At 31.1% G+C, this 21,926-nt stretch overlaps 2 protein-coding genes across 7 annotated transcripts in view; one reads left to right on the top strand and one right to left on the bottom strand.

Moving 5' to 3' along the window:
- Nucleotides 1–10,684, top strand: part of LOC105344512 (low-density lipoprotein receptor-related protein 6) — a 30,255-nt gene extending 19,571 nt beyond the window's left edge. For all 6 annotated transcript variants that reach the window (XM_034461682.2, XM_034461679.2, XM_034461681.2 and 3 more), the window contains 12 exons: nucleotides 628–855; nucleotides 1,275–1,455; nucleotides 4,603–4,730; nucleotides 4,829–4,985; nucleotides 5,105–5,217; nucleotides 5,301–5,426; nucleotides 5,541–5,711; nucleotides 6,659–6,832; nucleotides 6,915–7,088; nucleotides 7,556–7,732; nucleotides 7,866–8,051; nucleotides 9,910–10,684. In XM_034461682.2, the coding sequence (XP_034317573.2) occupies nucleotides 628–855; nucleotides 1,275–1,455; nucleotides 4,603–4,730; nucleotides 4,829–4,985; nucleotides 5,105–5,217; nucleotides 5,301–5,426; nucleotides 5,541–5,711; nucleotides 6,659–6,832; nucleotides 6,915–7,088; nucleotides 7,556–7,732; nucleotides 7,866–8,051; nucleotides 9,910–10,034 (1,940 nt within the window). In that variant the 3' untranslated portion in view covers nucleotides 10,035–10,684. The remainder of the gene's footprint in view (nucleotides 1–627; nucleotides 856–1,274; nucleotides 1,456–4,602; nucleotides 4,731–4,828; nucleotides 4,986–5,104; nucleotides 5,218–5,300; nucleotides 5,427–5,540; nucleotides 5,712–6,658; nucleotides 6,833–6,914; nucleotides 7,089–7,555; nucleotides 7,733–7,865; nucleotides 8,052–9,909) is intronic.
- A 6,548-nt stretch (nucleotides 10,685–17,232) lies between these two features.
- Nucleotides 17,233–17,733, bottom strand: LOC105324667 (uncharacterized). The gene has a single exon (XM_011423808.3). The coding sequence runs from the start codon at nucleotides 17,731–17,733 to the stop codon at nucleotides 17,233–17,235; it is 501 nt and encodes a 166-aa protein (XP_011422110.3).
- Between the last annotated feature and the right edge of the window lie 4,193 nt (nucleotides 17,734–21,926).

Below are 21,926 nucleotides of genomic sequence, written 5' to 3'. Positions count from 1 at the left end.
ACATCTCAAAAATTGAGATTTGACATGAAATAAGCTTTGACGGAAATCAGAGTAAATTTTTTCTTGACTTCTATGAAATATAAGCTAAATATGCCAAAATATATCGATAGAAATATTTAAATATTCTTAAGCTTCAAAAATGTTTTTCAGAACAAAATTAATATATCGTTATACACAAACTATCTTGAAGTTAAGTCTGCACTGAAAATTAGGGGGCTAAAGTAACAGTACTCTAAAACTATTGAGTTATGAAAATTGCTCATTTTCTTCTTGAAAACCTCCCGTAACAAAATATAGTCCCAAACGTAACTCTGTAAAGATATGATTTTCTTAGAACAATTTTATTCAATATGGTTTATTTGGCATTGTTTTATATGAATATACAAATAGAATCAATATATGATGCACAGTTTTTAGATAAAAGGTGCCATAAAATAGTTACCCCAAAAAGAGAGTAGTGAACCCCTTTAACATAGATTTACACTACTGAATTTATTAATTTTTGAAATTTGATAAAATATGTATCTTTTTCAGAAAAAAAATAAACCGGAACATTTGATCTTTTATTTTTTTTTGATATATTATAAAACTATAATGAACGGTAGTAAACGATTTCATTACTTGTAGATGTGCTTCTTTCGAATTTCATTGTGGTCACTGATTATACCCATGGAAGAATTATGCAGATTTGTCTTCAGACTGGAAATGTTGTAAAATTACCAATAAAAACAAAAGAAGTTCACGCATTAGCGTTTGACAAATCAACAAAGATGCTTTTTTATTCCGAACTCTCAACAAACAGTATCTCTTATACAACACTACATGGAAAAAATACAACAATGTTATATACAACAGGTCTGATACTAAAATTTAAAATTGTGAGAATGTTTTGCGTAGAAGCACGATAATCTTATCCATTTTTGTCACCAACATATCTTGATTTTTTATAAATGTCTTCACATGGTATGGGTATGACATGAAAGATTTGATATATCTTAATTCAAATTTGAAAATTTTATTTAATTAAGAAAGGTCTTTTTCCAGTTTTGTTACAATAGTCAGAAGATCGATTTTTCATTTTAGGTTACATTTTAGATTTGGTTTCTATTGGTTTATATATGTATACTAAAAATTAAACATTTTGCAAAATATGAATATAATCTGAAATGCTGATGCATGTTCTTTTGATGTGCCTTTTTTAGAGGGTTCGTTTATGATATACATGTATTTGTTGCATTCCGATTTAGTTTTGATTTCAATTATTCAAAAAACAGGTTTGGCTTTTGCTGAGGATCTGGCCATCGACTACTCAACGGGTAATCTATATTATACGGCTGAGGGTCCTACGACTTTTCAGAGTTACATTGGAGTAGTTCAGAGATCCACATCATTCCACAAAACTCTAATAAACTACCTCTACAAACCAAGAGGCATTGCTCTTCATTCAGCCAAAGGGTAATTAAATGAATAGAGACTTTATTGCATTTTCCTAATGACAATTGATACTCCAGCTCGAGAGAATTACCCCATCTTCAAAACACAATAATGAAAACACAAACAGAGCTAGAAATATATCTATTACTTCAAGATAATAACTTTGGATACAGCAGCATTTATGGAAGTAATTAATTGATGTTAGTCTTTAAATTTGTTTTCAATTCAAAACATTTGAAAACATTTTTTTTAAATTTTGTCCTGGTACAGATAAATTTGCTTTTAACAAGGATCATGGGCATTCAGAAGAGAATGGCGTAACTAAAATTCTATTGATTTTGTGTAATGTATGACTTTGAAAGTTACTCAGGTGACGTCTTGCTTTTGGGCTTTTTGCGTTAACAATTTTAATTCTTAAACTTCTTGAAAACAATAAAAACCCCGGGGCCACACTGGCAGAGCCAAATATGCAAATGATGGCATATATCTCAACCAAAAACACATGTAAAAAAAAATAATAAATTCATAGTTATGATGTCCATAAAGCCCTATTCCAATCTTGTGAAATTCATAACCTCTTGGTTATAAGTCCTGACCCTAGGGCGTAGTGGATATGGCCATATAGTGAAAATCTATTAACCGTTTAGATATTTATCTCTCTTTTATAAAAATTTAAGAAAACCGTCATGCATAGTTGTTATGTCAATTAAGTTCTCTCACAGAATTGTTAACTTCACGATCCCTGATTTGAGTCGATATGGTTAAATTTGTAAAAAAAAATGTAAAATCTTAGAAATATTCTATACTCCCATATACTTTTAAGAAAAGAACTAAATAAATGTTTAAAATGTCTATGAATTCATCTGCCGAAATAGTAAACTATATAACCCTTTCACAGTTGTGGGGGATAAACAACATGCCTCGTTATTATGCCCATTTTGTGTTTGTCTTAGATTGTAAAGTTTACGGCCCGTGGGGCAAGAGTTTAGTCGTTCCATTTGGAAGGGGTGCGTGGGTAGTGATAGATATGGCCATAAATGCTAGGGACATGTATTACATAACACATTGGAGTCACTCTGGTAACCTAGCGACGAGTTGATTGTTATCAATGTTACATGTTTTCGTGAAAACTTCGAAGTAAATTGTCATTTGCTTCATATTATGTTTAAGTTCTGTTATAGGAAATCTACTTTAATTATCTGTGCATTGTATGTTTGTGTTATAAATCTAACTGTGAATTTTATAAAAGATTGACCGCTAAAAGCCTTCATGTCTCTTCCTACCAAGACTGTACAATGTCTAGGCTATAGATAATTCAAGTTTTCTACGACAGTTGCCCCACGATTTCAACAATCAATATTTTTTAGAACACCAAAAAATGCAAACATGAAACTTTTTGACAGGCCAATCTATCCATTTAATTATGATACCAAGGAAACCTTCAAAGCCTGTGTGCCTATAGTTCAATACAGGGTTAGGGTTAGGGTTAGCCTGTACATAAAACATGTAAATAATACATATGTGGCATATTTGCTGTATAAAAGTCCCAAAATATTATAAAAACGAGTACAAGCATAAAATAAAATGAGTTACATATCTAAATAAAATTCATCAGACACTTGCCTTTCACCCTTTCATAAATTGATGTTTGCAAGCGTCAAAAATAAAAGCCCGGATCATAGTCAGAAGGTTATAAGTGTTAGGGTCAAGATCTAGTAAATGAAAGGTGCCTACAGGTTTATGAAATTCAAGATATAAATTCTCTCAATGATACTTCATAACAATATCTTTGTTTCATAAGGTGTACCGGGGCTCAAATTTTTGGTAAACACAATGAAAAATCGTTTAAACAACCATTTTCTATGAAAATGAAGGATAAAATTAACAAATCTCGGAGTTTTGTCCATTGTTGACTAATGAAATATGTCTAGAATGACTACAGTCTTTCAAAAATCGATATTGAACAAGCTCTTGACCTCCTCTTTCAAATGATGTTAAATTGAATATAGGTACCGGGATTACTTTTCCCATGCTTTAACATAAAATGCCAAGAAATTGTTTAATTTTCTACATAATTCCTTGAAAGCCATAAAGTACGGGAAATAGATTCTTCAAATCAATTATGACGTAATAATGGTTCTTGCACCGAAGAGACACTCTGGGATCATTTACTAGATCTTGACCTTAACGAGGCCGAGTACAGAACGAGTACGCACGCTTTCGCGCAGCGTTTCATTTGTTTTGTGACGTCATCTTTGATTGACGCTATGGCGTGATAGTTTCAACTGCAGATATTCAGCGAAATTTGTTAAAAATAGCTCGTTTGATGTGTAAAACTAATGTTATATTGTGGAATAAACATAAATGTCTGGAAGTATAAGCTATATTTCGGCTCGGGTTGAACACGTGAAGAGGGTTCAGCAAGCCTAGCCCTCTGTCACGTTTTCTTAACCCGCCTAAATATAGCTTAATTCATATATTTCAAGACAGTAACCATGTATTTTATATTAATGACCCTTGATAAGTGATGTTATAGATAATTTATTACTTAAATACGTCTGAATGTTTTAATAATACTATAAAGATCACCATTTCCGCCTTTGTCAAATAAGAAATAGCCATTATCTGACAAATTTGGGAAATTGGGCATACAAAAACCAATTTTGATAAGACCCTGGGACAAACCAGGAGGTAAAAGTTTTTTTTTTTTTTACCATTTGATACCTTTTAGCAATTACTTTAATATGTAGAACATAAAAGAAATCCCTAGGGCAGAAGTTTTAAAAAATGTAAAAAATGTGCAAAATTAATACATTTCAAGCAAAATTCCGTAGGGTCCTATGTTAAAAATTACCAAACTTTGAGATGACCTTCTAAACAAACGGTGTGGTAAATGTCTTATTTTGTTTATCTTAAAACAATAATTATATCTGTAGAAATTCATATTAAAAATTTCATTCAAAAATCTAGGGCAGAACAAATTAGACCCGGCCTCGTTAAGACTCAAAACATGAAGCTACAAATGCAAACATGAGATTCCCTGATATATCCATCTAAAGGCTATAGTACTCAGGTTACCATCAAGCATGTGATTCTCTTGTTCTCAAAACGATATAAGTATCCATACGTCTTTAAATAGAAATGCTTTAAACGGTAACATTCTTTTAGATATATGTTTTGGACGGAATTTGGCGACAATACTCAAATTTGCAGAGCAAGTATGGATGGGACATCGAAAAGATCAATCGCAAGCACAGCATTAGTAATGACGAATGGCATAACAATTGATTTTACAAGTAAACCTCGCTTTGTTTTTGACACTGTGGTATTTTAAGATAGATTTAACTTAATAGACTTGTCATTTTGAACATTTGATAATACTTAAATTTTGAAGCCGATCGGTTGTATTGGATGGATGGGTATCTTAATCGCATCTACTCATCCGATCTGAATGGTGGGGATTATAGGGTTTTGGCGACAGATAGCGATGCTTTTTTAATGAGTGTTGTTACCCAAGAAAGATATCTCTACTACACGGCATGGAATCGACAGTAAGTTTCTCACATTTCACCAATAACACAACGCATTTCTCTTGTAAACGTATTGAAGAAAAAGTAGCAAAAGCAGAATCAACATTTTACAAGATTTATTTTTATGTTCTTTATTACAGACGAATTACCAAAATGGACAAATTAACGGGGTTAAAGGTTTCTTTCATGTTGGAGTATCCAGAGCTTGGGCGACTAGATGATTTAGATGTTTACACTGACGAGATTCCTGATGGTAAAATATTACTTTACCTGTAAGCTTGTACAAATCATAAAAGATAAGTATTTTAAATTTTAATGTGTTGCATTTTGTAATAGTTAGATCCAGTTGTTCGAACCTAAATGGTTTGTGTAGTACGTTTTGTTTTCCAACTGCAAACGGGAGGACATGTGGATGCCAAGACAATGTTAAGCTTCAATCAGACCAATTAACCTGTGAAGGAGGTAAGTAGTTTCCATTTGTGTTCCTTTACTACAGAAATTTAGCTTAAAGAAATAAAACATGAAATGAATGCGCATAACACAAGGTCATATCATTTAACTCTCTCAAACTATTAGTTTCTAGATGTCTGACGTTGCATCATTCTGTGAATTTCATTGACTGCCGACCGTATCCTGGTCTGACTTGTAACTTTGAATGCAAAGCAGGTTATCAGATTGTTAGCACTGCCACAGCTACATGTAGTTCCTCAGGAATATGGGTTCCATCTATAGATACATTGTGCAAAGGTGTGTACAAAAGTTATTTAAAATACAGTGGGGCCTCAGATATCCGGACGCCAGATAACCGGACGCTTCAGTTTACGGACGATTTTATTTGGGAACAGATTTTTTATACGTTATTTTGTCTTATTTATCCGGAATTTCGCGTTCCGGATCCGGACGGTCTGTTTTTACCACATAACACTAATTTACTACTAATCTTGCTTCATTTAACCGGACGGTAAAATTTGATGATACCCTACTCAGTACAAAAGACTACCCCTGTAAATTAAGTTTCACACCTTTTTTACGTGCTAGACCCTCATGAGTAGCTTGTATAAATACACTGACTTCCCAATTCACTTTCAAAAATTGGAAAATTGCGAACAGTGTATCACACACATATCACACTTGGACAGAAAGAATTCAGCTAGATTCGGTTATCATTATTGTCCGGTTAATATTTCATGACAAAATAATAAAATAAAGCAGAGTTCTTTATCTCTTGAAAACGTTCACTCTAGCATGTGTTGCTATATGGTATGAAAGGCAAAAAAAAACTAGTATCAACACTGGGAGCCATTATATACAAATACATTATCATTCATGACAACACTAGACACATTTCAGATATCCGGACGCTTCACCTATCCGGACGATTCAACTTGGGAACGAAAGCGTCCGGATAACTGAGGCTCCACTGTATACATCTTTAGAAGTTTAAAAAAATGGTTAAACTACCATCTGTAATAAAATCATACCAATTTTAAAGACTCATCGTAATGAAAAAATTGTAAGATGCTCCAAAATTAATTGTATATAATTTCTAATTAACTACAATAACTGAATGTCCTCACACGATGCTAAAATAGTTTTAACAATGTTCTTTTTCCATGTAAAATTAACGAATTTTCTTTTAGATTTAAAGCTAATGATATAAAAAATAGACACTGAACAATAAAATATCTTTTTAGAGACATTGTGTCCACTGCATTTTGGCAACGCTGTATTGTCCCCAAACTGTAATAGAAAAATTGGAGATAGCTGTTCCTTCTACTGTCTGAAAGGTTACCTGCCCACTTCATCAACCACCTTGGTGTGCACAGCGGAAGGAAAGTGGAATGCTGATACAGATACACTATGTTTACGTAAGATATAGCGCTAACATTATAAACCAAATGATCTATCTGTCCATACTATGTAAATAAATGGGTAAAATTTATTCTTTAGCAATAGTATGTCCACTGTCACTGGGTAATGCTGTTTTATCATCAAGCTGTAGTAGAAGGGCCGGGGACTCGTGTACTTTCTCCTGCTCTGACGGTTACATTCCAACAACATCAGAGAGATTAGTGTGTATCTCTGACGGGACGTGGAACCTTGACACTGATACTTTATGTACACGTAAGAAGTGATTTTTGTCTAAAACGATGTCTTTTTATAATACAAATGATGACAAGGTAACATTAACAATCAAAATTGACAAGATAATGAAAAAGGTAAAAATATCAAAAAAAAAAAATTATGGCATGTTTTAGTCAGTTAAGACGAATAGTTGTGGAGGTATTTTTTTTCTTTTATTGAACCAAGACACTGCGCACATAGGATACGTATCGTATAATATGACATTTCAATATACGTTTTTCAGACGGTTGACAGTAGTGTTATTGTCACTTTTCATTTTCACAAATGTTTGCATGGTACATAGATTAATAATATTGCAAACTTACAAGACATAAGAGAACTCTTAAATATCAAAGTTTTTATGTTCAATTGCATGTATAAATTTTAAAATCAGTTGGATTTAATACTTGTAAAATATTTTTCTAATATTGCAAAGTAAGAATGGTTCAGGTATTTTTTTTTTCTAGCAAAGCTATGCCCATCAACAATAGAACATGGACATTTAGCTGAAAATTGTGAAAGACATATTGGAAATATCTGTTCATTTATTTGTAATGAAAAATACATATCAGTCATTGATCGTCAGAACATCATATGCACTACTGGAGGAATATGGAGTGCAGACACTACGCAATTGTGCCTTCGTAAGATATTGAATATTATGTATGTTAAGCATGTACATGTATAAAACAGAGAGAAATTGCATTCATTAAATTGAAACATTTGCTCTGCTTTGCGTTAAGTATAAGTCAGCAAATATACATTAATTATTTACAGCAATTAAATGCCCCTTGGACGTAACCAACGGACATGTATCGTCGTCTTGCCGGGGTATGATCGGAGAGAATTGTGACGTGTCCTGTGGGGATGACGCCTCAATGAACATCGCTCACATAATATGTCTGTCATCGGGTGCCTGGGATAAAGATCCTGCTGTTATATGTCGACTGCATCATGAGTCTGGTAACTCTTTACTTTCTCGCTGTTTATAGTGACATTGGCAGATAGCTAAAATGATTTCCAATAGCATGTTGTGTGTCATTGTCAATTTGAGATTTAGTATACTAAAGGTTCACATTAGATTTAATTTAGAAAGGAATGTCATAAAATTAACGACTTGAAAATTTTCAAGTTTTTGTTAAAAATGAAGTCACGAAACATCAAATCAAACTATATCACTTTCTTAGACATAATCAACAGAAAACACGAATAATACGGTTCGTTTGTTTGTTTGTTTGTTATCCAAATACAATGTAGTTGTTCGATAATTACAGACAGAAAATCTTTCAAGTAATAAAGTAAATTGTATTATACATTTCATAAACGGTTATTTTTATTATTGTGGGAATATTTACAGTATTTAATTAATTTTATTTAATACATGTTTGCAACTAGAAACTTTTTTGTTTTTCGCTTTTTGTGTTGATTTTTCTTTTGATAGGGAGTGGCATGAGCAATGTTTATTTAATACGTGTACAGACTATTATCAAATAATATTTAAAATCAATTTGTCCAAGTTGACATTTTTATTTTATTACTAAGTATGTAATATATATAATTAATATACCCTTTTTACATATCATTTCTCGGGCCTTCGGCTCTCGGGCTTATATTGGAGTCTCAGGCTGTGCTAGGGGAAAAGGGTGTTTATTATTGAATTTATTACATATTTAGTAATACAAATTTTAAAAAAAAACAACAACTTGTAAACATTGATTTTTAAATTCTATTTGGAAGTATCTTGTACATGTATTGAATAAAAATATGAGATAAATTTGGTTTAACAAACAGTCATGTAGCTACAGAAACGGAATTTCCTCAAATTTTAATGGTAAACTGCTCCAAAACAATTGACTTTTAAACTTCACTTAATCATGTCGAATGCTTTAAGAAAGATAATGACCAATTTGCAATATGTGCAGAGCTTAATTTGCGTCTACGTTTTTTTTTCGAGATACATCATTAATGCAACAATTTGTATAAAGAGCGAATCCGTGAAACTTTGCTAATGCCAAACCAATATGCCAGATGTTTTTATATTTACATTATCCAGTGTCTTTGCCTGTGATAACACTACGTATCGATTTTGTACTATATAACCCATAATACAAATGACGCCAAATTGAGGCGCCAGCGGGGTTTGCTTATTTATATTTAAATATTAAATCGTACGTTGGCCTAAAATTATAAAAATATAAGTAATAAGGAATCATTCTTTGAATATTATGAGGTGATAATTTCGGTCGGGGCGTGATCAAATCTATCATAAAGCCCTTCGGGCTTTATTGGATTTGATCACGCCCCGACCAAAATTATCACCTCATTAAACTCAAAGAATGATTCCTTATTCCTTATATAATTCAAACATCTTTGTCATTACTAAGTTACACTCTTAGTGTGAATGAAATGTTTACATATTCATTAAAGTATCAATTTAATGTAAATCGACCATTTTTGCTATAAAAATGCACCGAGATAGTAATCTTGATGTGTTGCCATTATTATAAATGAACATAAATTTACTTTCATATGGTTGAACTTATGAGCGTACATACTGCTAAACTAAATATTGAATTATCAAGTGGCTACTTTTACTGTGAGGATAGTTAAATGTGATCATCAAACTTTATTGACTGATCAGTAATCTGATTGGCTAATCTATTTCTAAACATTCATGATTGCGATCTTTTTGATTTTCTTGCCCTCGTGATGTCTTTCAAGAAAGATTACTAAGTTAGAGTAAACAATGGTTATATGTTCGTGAATTTAATGTTACCACTATTATTGCATTTGTTGGATCAAAAGTTTCATTTTTTTTCAGAGAAAAGCTTGAGCTATCACGAAATTGGGTTGTGTGTATTATGTGTCATTGTTTTCACTGTTGTAATAGCAACGGCTGTCACCTGCTGGTATTCCAGGAAAGGCAACGCAAAGAAGAATGATTAATAACAATTGTATTTTTTTAAATGGTATCCTAATGTGTCAAATACTTTATGTGTATTTTATTTTTAGAAAAACAAAAAGTGCTATTTTATTTTTAATTCTTACAGTTTTTGATACACTATGTTTTAGAATCACTATCAGCTATTGAAAAACATTTGGACAATGAGAGTAGAGATAGTTCGTCACATCAATATATTAATAAATAGATCGATTATCATTTTTTAACATTTTGGAATCTTTCAAATCTGCCAACAGATGTATACAAAGAATATAATCAGAGAGAGAGAGAGAGAGAGAGAGAGAGAGAGAGAGAGAGAGAGAGAGAGAATTAGATGCGATAAGTTATAACACTGACGTTTTCATAAGTGGTGTATACAGACAATGAAGGTATATATCACTACATGCATAACACGCCAGCCTTGGTATTGAATTGTATCGGGAATGCTAATTGTAACTTTCATTTACTGATATTCCACAGAAGAATGGAGGTTTTTTAAACAAACTTTTTGGTTCTTATATGGATTTAAGCTTGGTCTCAAACAAGTAAAACATGCCTTTGTAATGACGCATGTCATTAATGTACATATTGTGTACATGTAGTTATAATTTTTTTGATAATAGATATGGGAAAAAATAAACTGCTACAATTTGTGTTGTGTGTTCACATCAAAAAGGCTATATCGTTGGAAAATCATTCCGATATTACAGCAAAATCATGCCTACGTAAAAAAGTACAATGTAAATGTAATTATGATTATTAATTAGTAGGTATTATCTGTTTTTTCTGTTTGAGTAATTTACAGCCTCTAAAGATACAACGTGTTGCGTTTAAATACGGCAGTGTATTTGTATGTAATAAATATAAATGAGAAGAAAATCAACCAGATTAAGAATATTGTTCTAAGAGAATAAAGTAAGACATATTTTTATCAGAATATATTTAAGAAAACACGTAAAGCCACGACAACAAAAGATAATTCTCTTCTTACTGCTATGAACATGTACATAAAAACATGTCAAAAGGTAATAAGAGAGACACTTATTTAAAACAATTTCAATAAATATCCCCAACAACACTTAAAATAACATTGACAATAAATCATGAGTTATTAACACCAATAACAATAATAATATAAACTTTCCTAAAAATGTTTTGGATCATAACCATTGGAAAACTTTGCAAGATTTCTTAAATTATCACATCACTTAATCTATCAAGCTTTAAACAAAAATGAGATAAATCTCTCAAAATTAAGTTATTGCCTTTTAACATGATGCTTTAATTAAGTAAACATATAGCAACAATATTTCTTGTGTGGAAGAAACAAAATGTCTCACATTAAATAAAATAATATCAAGAGACATTTTATCTTATTACCTAATTGCATATTGGTTTTATGCGATTTAAATGTAAACCTAAATTGGACTTTAAATGGATATACTATAGCATAAACTGCTAAATTACAATTTTTCAACAATATTTCGAGCTCTAACGACAACCCCTTAGTGACAGAATGGTTTTCACTTTCGGTACCTTTATATTCAAATCGTTTTTAATATAAATAATCATTTCATATATATGTCTTGAATATAAAATCATCTAATTAGCGATGATAAATAAAAAGAATTAACTATCGGACTGATCTGGCTGATCTATATACTTGTACACAATAATCTTGTCATTGTTGGAGTATGATCTGACGTAGAGATGGCGAGTGTTGACATCATAATTCATGCTGTATTAATAAAATGTTCCTGATGGCCTTATCAGTATATGTGACAGTCTCTGACGGTCCTTGTCTAATATCTGTACTGTGTGTGTTCTATCATCACAGACTAGAATGTTCCTGATGGCACGTCAGTACAGATTCTACATGGATTGATTCCTAATCCTGATCAAGGTATTGTATCGAAAAAACATTGTCCTCCCCCGCACTTACAAATACAAAACCACAGTCATTATGAATACGAAAATGCCTCTGGTGCAATTTAAAGATTAACCATTTTAATTTGTAGAGAAGGTGCGTGGGGAAGATTTTGGGGTATTTTTGATGAAAGCTACACAATATTTTCCAATTTTTTTTTCATCTTATAAGATGTTTTCAAAGTATCATCTGTTTTGAAAATTAGGAATAGCCAATTCTCTATATATTTCATATCATTCTCTATTAACTAAAACATGACCGGTTTTGCTGTTAACCGTACCAAGTTTTATCTTAAGGAATAAAATAGTTATGTTAATTACAAGATATTATGGATGTAATGTACAGGGATTGGATAGATATTGATGTTTAGCTAAAGCTTAATATGGTTTACTAAATATGAAATAAATATTATATGAGTCACGCAAACTTAATTCTTAAACTAAACCTATTGCATTGATCTTATAATCAAAACATTAAAATTCTCAAATTAAGACTTAAGAATTTATCTAGCATTTTAAAGTATGAAGCATCCTACAAACTGTGTTTATTGTCTATATTGTTGGCTATGTGATTATTATGCATATTTCACAGTTTACTATAAAGAGTATCAAAACAGGAACAGGTGCTAGTTAAGAAAAGTTGTAAAGAGGATAAATCAGTTCTGGATAAGGTTATTCAGATTTAATTTTAAATTTTAGCATTACTACAAATTGTGTCCATTTCAATCATTGTCTTTTTTTCAGGCAGAGCACATTGATTATGATAGCATGTGTTACATGTAGCTTTAAATAAATAATTTAAATGCTTGGGATCTGACATTATTTTTTTTTTTTTTTTTTTTTTTTTTTTTTTTTTATATTTGAAGTTGAACAATCAAATGCATTTTTATACAATAAAATGATAACAGCTTTGAGAAAATATCACTTCAAAACAAAATTTTTTTCTTGAGAGAGAGAGAGAGAGAAAGAGAGAGAGAGAGAGAGAGAGAGAGAGAGAGAGAGAGAGAATTGGTTGTTGAACATGAGTAAGTAATTGATTTATAGTTTTATATCATCTCTATATAGTCAGAGTCTGCTATAATTGTTTAGTGAAGTCTATTAAGAAGAAAAAGCCAAGTTTCCCATCTCTTATAAAAATCATCTAATCTGCAATTTCGGATAGCTATATATCTTAGAGTTGATATATGTGTTTTAATATCTATAAGTAATTCATGAATTGTTAGTGCTTCATTAAGACATCTTTTCCTAAAGATATAGGATTTCATAACCAAGAAGATAGAATAAATGTCTGTAGAAATAGGGTCAGAGTGTAGCCCAAATATAAAAATTAAAGGATCTCTTTGGATTGTAATTCTCTTTGATTGACAGAATTCAAAAAATTGCTGAAAGAGTTCTTGAACATTAGGACACTCCCATAGTACATGAAAAATTGTCTCATCATGTTGTTTACAAAAGTTACACAACTTACTACATTCCTTTCCTATTTTAAATAGATATTTATTAGTTGTTAGAATGTGGTGATTAATTCTAAATTGCAGCCATTGTAATTTGGTACTTTTAATGTTGACAAAAGGTAACTGGTATATGGTTTTCCACTGTAAGTCTGACAACATAAAAAATAATCCCCATTTTGATTTATTGAAAGATGTGACATTTTCCATGTTTAGAATATTATACATAATCTTAGATCCTTTTCGAGGTGAGCAAAATAATTTAATGTGGAAAGGTATAAAAGGCCTTGGGTTATCATCTTCTTTTGAGATTCCATGATAATGTAAACTAGTTAAAATAGATTTTTGTAAACCAAGATAAGTAAGGAAGTTTGACTTGACATCAAACTTACTTTGAAGGTCTTGTAAACTTAAAAAGGACCCATTTTCATCCAGCAAATCATTGATATTAACAATATTCTTATTGAACCAATCAATAAAGAAAATTGATTTCCCCCCCCCCCCCCCCATTGTAATATTCTTATTGTACCATATGGGTTGTGTAATAAATTCATGCCATGTAAGTAATTTCATTCTATCTTGTATATTTTTGAGAGCAATAAATGTATCCTTCCAAAAGGAGTTTCTAACTAAATTAGTTAATATACAGGATATGAAGTCTGGCCCAGTCTTCAGCACTATGTCCATATTAATTGATTTATTTAATAATATATTCCATTTTGAATTTGGGCTATTTATCAATCTTCTGATCCAAGATGACTTTAGACTTTGGATGTAATTATTTATTTCAATCATTTTGAGACCACCATCTGAGTATTCTTGTGTAATTTGTTTTCTTTTTATTTTGTCAACCTTAGATTTCCAAAGAAAATTAAACAATATTTCATTTAAGTCTTTAATAAATTTACTTGATGGTGTTGGAAGTGAAATAAACAAATGATTCATTTGTGATATAATAAGAGATTTGATCAAAGTAATCCTACCAATAGGAGTTGTATGTCTTTTGTTCCACTGATCGATGATTTCTTTAATTTTAACTAACTTTTTATCATAATTGAGTTTTGGAATATTTGCTAGATCTACGTCAAATTGGATGCCTAGTAATTTAAATTGTGTTGTCCAATGGAAATTCATTTCATGACATAATTTTTCAGTAGAATATTTTTTGCTGCCTATCCAGACTAATTGTGTTTTCGATAAATTAATCTTGAGTCCAGAGATTGTATTAAAATTATTCAATTCATCAATAGTTGTTTTGAGGGATTTTTCTGAGCCATTTAAAATTAGTACAGTGTCGTCAGCATATTGAGATATAAGATATTCAGTATCATCTATTACTATTCCTTGTATATTCTTATTACTTTTTATCTTATAGGCCAAAATTTCTGCACACAGTAGGAATAAATAAGGAGAGATCGGGTCGCCTTGGCGACATCCTCTGCTAGGTTTGAAAAATTTTGAAAGATATCCAGCTTGTGTGACCGATGATTCTATATTACATTGAAAAGTAGATATCCAAGATTGAATGGATACTCCAAAGTTTAAAAAATCTAAACATTTGTGAATAAATTTCCAGGAAACAGTATCAAAGGCTTTTCCAAAATCAATCATTAACAATACACCAGGGATGTCATTTTCCTCTGTATATTGCATAAGATCATATATCAGTCTAGTATTTTCATCAATATATCTCCCTGGTATGAAACCTGTTTGATCGGGACTAATAATAGTATCAAGCATATTTTTAATTCTCTGAGCAATACATCCAGAACCTATTTTATAAGCAACGTTTAATAGTGTTATTGGTCTCCAATTTTTTAAAAAAAATTCACTTTTACCATCTTTTGGGATACAGGTAATAATTCCTTGTTTCTGTGTGACTGAGAGTTCCCGAACTTTGTACCCATAATTTAGAGATCGAACCACGAAATGTCCTATCTTGTTCCAAAAAACTTTATAGAATTCTGTTGTAAATCCATCACTACCTGGACTCTTATTATTTGCCATATTTTTCACAACTGTTGTAGCTTCTTTAAAGGAAATATCACCTTCTAAGGAGTCTCTTTGTTATTATTAAGTGTTTTTATTTCAATGTTTGTTAAAATTTCATTTAGATTATAGTCAAAGTTTTCATCATTTTTATTATATAAATTCTTATAAAAACTTTCAATTTCATTCAAAATGTCCCTTTGGTTTGTTATTTCTTTCAAATTCTCTTCCTCTATTATTAGTTTTGGTATTATTTTATTTGTATAATGTCGATTTTCTAAATTCAGAAAATAATTTGTAGGTTTTTCTCCTTCATCTGCCCATTTAGCTCTAGATCTCACCATACTGCCTATAAGCCTATGATTTCTTAAATTTTCCAATTCCTTTTTTTTTTCATTAATCAGACCTATATTTTGTTCATAGTTTTCTTCTAATCTATTCATTTCTGTTACTATTTTTTTTTCTTTTTCATTATTTCTTTTTTTTATAAAGCTTGAATAAGATATGGTTTTGCCCCTAATTTCCATTAAAAGAGTTTCAAGGAAAAGCTGATCATTAATTGTAAATTGTATTTCAGAGTCAGATATAGTGGAAATGCCATTTCTACTATATACGGGCAATGCATAATTTTCTTTGATTTGCATGATTATGGTATTAATGGTTTTAATGTAATCTGAATCATGCAACAAGGAATTATTAAATTTCCATAGACCTTTTCCATGAGTAAAGTTTCCAATTTTGAGAGTTAATAAAACTGGAGAATGGTCAGACTTGTAACTTGATAAAATATCACTTTCTTGTACCATATTTAGCAGAGAATTTGAAACCAAAAAAAAATCTAAACGTGCCTGTTTGAATGGGCGAGGTTTGCGCCATGTATATCTTAGTTTTTCAGGGTGAAGTTCTCTGAATATATCTGATAGGTTGTGGTGAGAGTTTATTTCCAACAGTTTGTCCCTAGCTTTGGTATTATTGATATGCTTATAGTTGTGATAGTCTTTGTCTGGGTTTAATACAAGATTAAAATCCCCAACTAAAATGATATTATCATTCTTAAAATTATTTATAGCTTCTGATACCATGTTATAAAAACCAGGATTATCTTCATTAGGGCCATATATAACCGCTAAACTTACACGTATATTACTCAATTCAATATCAAGGGCAAGGAAATTACCAGAATTGTCATTTACTGTATTATGGACTTTGTGCTCAAAATTATTATTTATAAATATTGCTATACCTCTAGACTGAGAGGTAAATGAATCAAAATAAACATCGTATCCCCATTCATTACGTATGTCTGTTTCCATATCAATAGTAAAGTGAGTATCTTGTAAGCATAAAATATTACATTCTAATTGTTTATAGTATTGTAAAACATCTTTCCTTTTCTTAAAATTATGCAGACCCTGACAATTTGCTGATATTATTTTAAGCTCAGACATTTAGGGTGGAATATAACGATGAGAATATTTTACCTTAGCTGTATGTCTTGTTGAGTCGTCCTCATGTTCACAACTAGAAAGTGAGAATAGATTGATAGGGAGAGTAGATAGAGAGTGCATACTGATTAGATATAGAGATCTGTGCATCGTTAAGAGAGAGTACTTATAGGTGTTTGGTTATTTACAATTTATAAATTTACATCGGATATGCCACCCGAATGCTAATTACAAAATATGTCAATACAGAGTTTATAATTCCGGTTACGAATTATAATATACTGAAGCTTCAGGCGGCATTCTTATTTCCGTAATAATAAACGGTTTCGTGAAAGCAAAAGTTTATATTAAAAAGATGTTCACTTTAACACTTTTACGGAATGTAGAATGTTTTACTCAAGGATCAGGTTGGCGACCTCGTTGACAAGACCCTCCATGATGGTAAAGCATTGAGGCCCAATGTGCTCCCCCATCCACCTCGTAACGACTATGGCAACGTCCATGATTTGATTTTCTCGCATGTATTTGAGTAAACGACGACCCGCTCCATGCTCGCCATCGTCATGATAGTTTTCAATTAATTTCCCTTGTTCCATGAAACGGTAGATGAGTATTCTACTGTCTACACTGGCGACATATGGATCAATGCAGACTTTTTTGTAGAAATTTTGGGCCTGGTTTACAGACCCAATTTTGGTTCCAGTTGCGTAGAATTCCGATCCATTCTTTTGTATGGGTTCGGTGTTCATCGTGACGATGTCATCCAGTTGCTCACTCTCGGTCTGATCAATTTTCAGAACAGCTGCATTGGAAAGTAATGGTACCTCCTCACTATATTTTGATCCGTTTGGCAGAACAATGCTATTTCTAGATATCTTGACAGGATCTGACATAGTTAATTCCATTAAAATATGATTACATTTATTCCTCAAACTTAATCATCGGCGGGTTTCACATATGATTTATATACAAGTGTAAACATGACCCTTCCTCCATTAAAAACATACTAACCATTTACAACGGGTGATACGAAAAATGAACAATAGAATCAGACTATAATATTAGTATCAATAATAATGTAATAAAAAATTATTTTTTTTATCCAATCTAGCTAAGAATCTCGTCTTCAGAATCACGAATTTCGAATGAACCTTCTTGGCCTCAGTAGATTTTTAGTGCGTTTTATATATATATATATATATATATATATATATATATATATATATATATATATATATATATATATATATATATATATATATATATATATATATATATATATATATATATATACACAACCTATCTCTGCTTAAAACATATGTGTTAAAAAAATAAAACCATTGAAATCGATCATGGGAATATGTGTTTAGTTTTTGAATAGCTTTTCTTACTTACATGTAATTTACACATACCAATGATCCAAATATTAGCGCTATTTAAATAACTCTTGAACAAAGAGGTAAGAAAACTTCCTTGTTGGAGTACAGATCATATTGCAGTGGTTATTCCCTCAAATTTTTGCTGGTTTCGATATATTATTTTGAAAATGCTGCAATCAAGGATGGTATTGATCGTCGTCATAATTTGTTTAATGGAACATTTCTGTTTCGGTAAGTTTATTACTCAGATGGAGAAAATACAACTTAAACAAAATCAATGTTTAGTTATACATACAGTGAACAGTTTCAAAATACGAGAAAGACAAGTATATATGATTATTCTCATTCATCAAGAAAACACAAAATATTTAAATATTTACACATGTAATACATTGTATTTAAACAAAATTATTTAGATTAACATAAAGTAGAAGTTTGATATCACTTTAAATTTCTATTACACATATTTTTGAAATTACGTTTTGTAACTTTTAAAGCAACGTTGTATATTTGTAACAGAACATAAATTTTCCTCAAATAGATTTCACTTGGAACATATTGAAATAACTAGCTTGAAAAATTTCAAACCTTGGCTCACTTCTTTTGATTTAATTTTTCATCTCCCTTGTTTTCACAAGGAGACCTAGGAGTGAATAATTTATGAAATATTATCAATAATTTAGAATGAAATAACGTTTAAGATTAATGACAAAATCATCTTTTAAAAAAAAAAATCCTTTAAAAGTTTAATTTAGTTCCTTTAAAACAATGGCTTACAAATGAAAGTTAAAGGTTTTGGGAGAAGAGAATTTTCAGAAGTAGATATTATGGGGATTTTATATTAGACTTACTTATGGGTCATTGCAGTGATTGCAGACATGTTAATTGGCTGTAGGCAATTCAAAAGCATTTTTTTCTTTAATCAATGAGAAATCTCTGATTGATTTCGAGGACTAAGAAGTGTATTACGAGAGTGTTGAAAAAAATAATGGCATATCGGTAAAAATAATCACTAAACCGTGGCGGAAAAAACAGTATTGTACAAATTTATATGACTAAGCCACAATGTTCATTTCTTTCTATCGTATCCATTACACTATACTCAAGCAAACTATAAAAACCAAACAATGCACTTGAAATAAGAGACTTCATAAAGCTAGGTCTTTACTTGGCATTAAGCCCGTAGATATGCGTCATGGGGTCTGTGTTATCTTTGGTTTTGGATTTAAAAATTTACAAACATCTCAGAGACGCTGATTATCAAGGTCACAATGCAACAGTTTTAACAAATAATTAGATCGTAGATATCTACCTTATCTTAATAGAAATAAACCATGAGACAATTAGCTCGATGACAAATTTGTCGTTAAAATGCGTATATGTTATTTGGGGAAAATTCTAAAGCTAAGCAAGGTAAACATCACGTGGATAACTTATTTGAACAATGCACAAAAGAGAGTTCGTGTTGGAAATTCAAACAACTTATTAAAGAGGCATGTTCAAGATTTTGGTCATATCTTATTTCTCTGTTTTTATTATTTACAATGCTTAATGAATGCATTTCTAATGATCAAATAAAATTTGAGTCCCTGTCGATGAGTTTTAAGCGAGATACAGGGCCCACAATTCTTCTTCATGTAAACAAGGCTCATGCCCTGTTTTTGTTTACACAGGTTCAATATACCAGTAAAAATCTTTTTCAAAATGAATTGTCTATATTCTTATTCATTTTAAGCATAAATAAACAGTTCCTTACGATTAACACAGTCATTTTAGGTCTAAAACTGGAATTTTCACTTCAACGTTCAAAATGTAAACAAAAGCTTTGTTGACATAGCGAGGAATTGTAAGCTCTGTAACTCGCTTATAACTCAACAAATGACACTCAAATTTTCTTTGCCTATTAAAAATGCCTTATTGAAGCATTTTAAACAATTAAATTGAAAAAATGATTTTTGACAAAAATCGTGACTATGCTCCTTAAAAATTTAATCCTAAATATACCAAAAAGCCTTTAATTTTTTAATAACTGGAGAAGAGACTTGGCTATAATTAATCAAAACGTAAGCATTGCTATAAGATAACGAACCTTAAAAAATGGATATGGTTTTTTTCTTTAAAAATGAAGGCATTGTCGAGTCAATTCCTGTGTCACAGGGCGAAACCGTCGCAGTTAACTTCTGTAAAAATGTTTTTGAAATATCTCCAACTTTTGCACGGTATGCCTTAAAAAAGGCTGAATAGTGACCGAGTATTTGGAAGTTACTGTCCTACTAGCCCCCCCCCCCCCCCCCCCCCCGGTATTTTCAGACTTAGCTCTGTGCGACGTATATATCACCCATCTGAAAAAAGATACATTCCCTGAAATGATCAGTAGTCTGCATTTATCAGTATATGAGTCTCCTATCGACGTATAAAAACAATGTTTCCAAAGGTTAATTGATTTTCTGCAAAATACAGGACAAGGGTGAGAACTTTGAAGGCAAGGACGAATAAAAGGTTAGTTACACACTGATTAATTCTGACGTATTAAAATGACAATTTGCATGCATTAGGATTTAATTTCATTGTGTCTATCTCTGCTAGCATTTCAACATAGACATGATATTCCTCAATATTTTATAGACATACATCTAATGCATTTCGCATAATAAATGAACTGCATACACACTTGTTGGCCATTATTTATACAGTGGACTGACAAAGGTTTCTTCCGTTTTTGATAATCTTGACAATAAGCACACGGCGGATGCGACCAGTCCGTGCCTGATGGCTACTCCTCCTAGGCACCCGATCCCATCTCTATCTTTTTAAGAGCTCCATGTTTGCTCTGATATGAACTCATATTTCGCTTTATGGTTTTTGAGATAGTTGACAGTTTGTTCTTGTCATTTTCCATCGATTTAAATTTTAAAATATGACTCAGCTTTTTTTTTTTATTCCTAAAGGTCATTGAACAACTTTGTGAAAACAAAGCTCAAGTAAAGAGTTTTTGATTTGATATGAGAAAAAAAAATATTATTGATATGAATTAACCATATTATATCTATTCTTGTGTGTTTTTCCTTGAGAACATTGAATTCGAACACCCTGTTAAAACCAAATAACTAATGATATTGGTGAAAATTTACATATAAAAAGTTTTAGCTATTTCCAAAGAGCGCTGAATACTATGTAAAGAAACTTTAAGGGGGTTGATTTGCTTTAAAATATTCCCAATTGCCATTTATTTGAACATTTGTGTTATGTTTACAGACCAAAATCCAATAAATACCAAAATCACCAAGCTATGTCACTTTAAAATCTGTTTATACATTTTTTTTCTAAATTTATGCATGGGCAAACACGTTTTTATATTTACCTAACTCGAGACTATCTTAACTACTTTTATTTATTGCTGATGAAAAACGCCATTTATAAAAGAAGAGGGGAAAAGAGTCAGCAGAAATTTATATTACTGTACCATAGTTTCAGGAGCAAAGAATTGGGAACTCTTGGTCAAAAGATAACTGCATCAATTTGATGGTCAATTATAAATAATATTCGCAGTTTTGTTTATAATGCACAAATCCTGCAAAGAGTTTATCACTGCAAGTGTATAATGCATATAAAATAATAGTTTTTGTCCTAATATTTTATACACTTTCAAGATTATATGGCCAGAAAACAATTTACTTAACCTTCTACCATGACACACGACGAACATT

The sequence above is a fragment of the Magallana gigas genome, chromosome 2 (assembly GCF_963853765.1).
Source record: "Magallana gigas chromosome 2, xbMagGiga1.1, whole genome shotgun sequence".
In the NCBI taxonomy this organism is placed as follows: domain Eukaryota; kingdom Metazoa; phylum Mollusca; class Bivalvia; order Ostreida; family Ostreidae; genus Magallana; species Magallana gigas.
The sequence above is the reverse complement of the archived record's forward strand: the minus strand, read 5'-3'. Positions and strand labels throughout refer to the sequence as shown.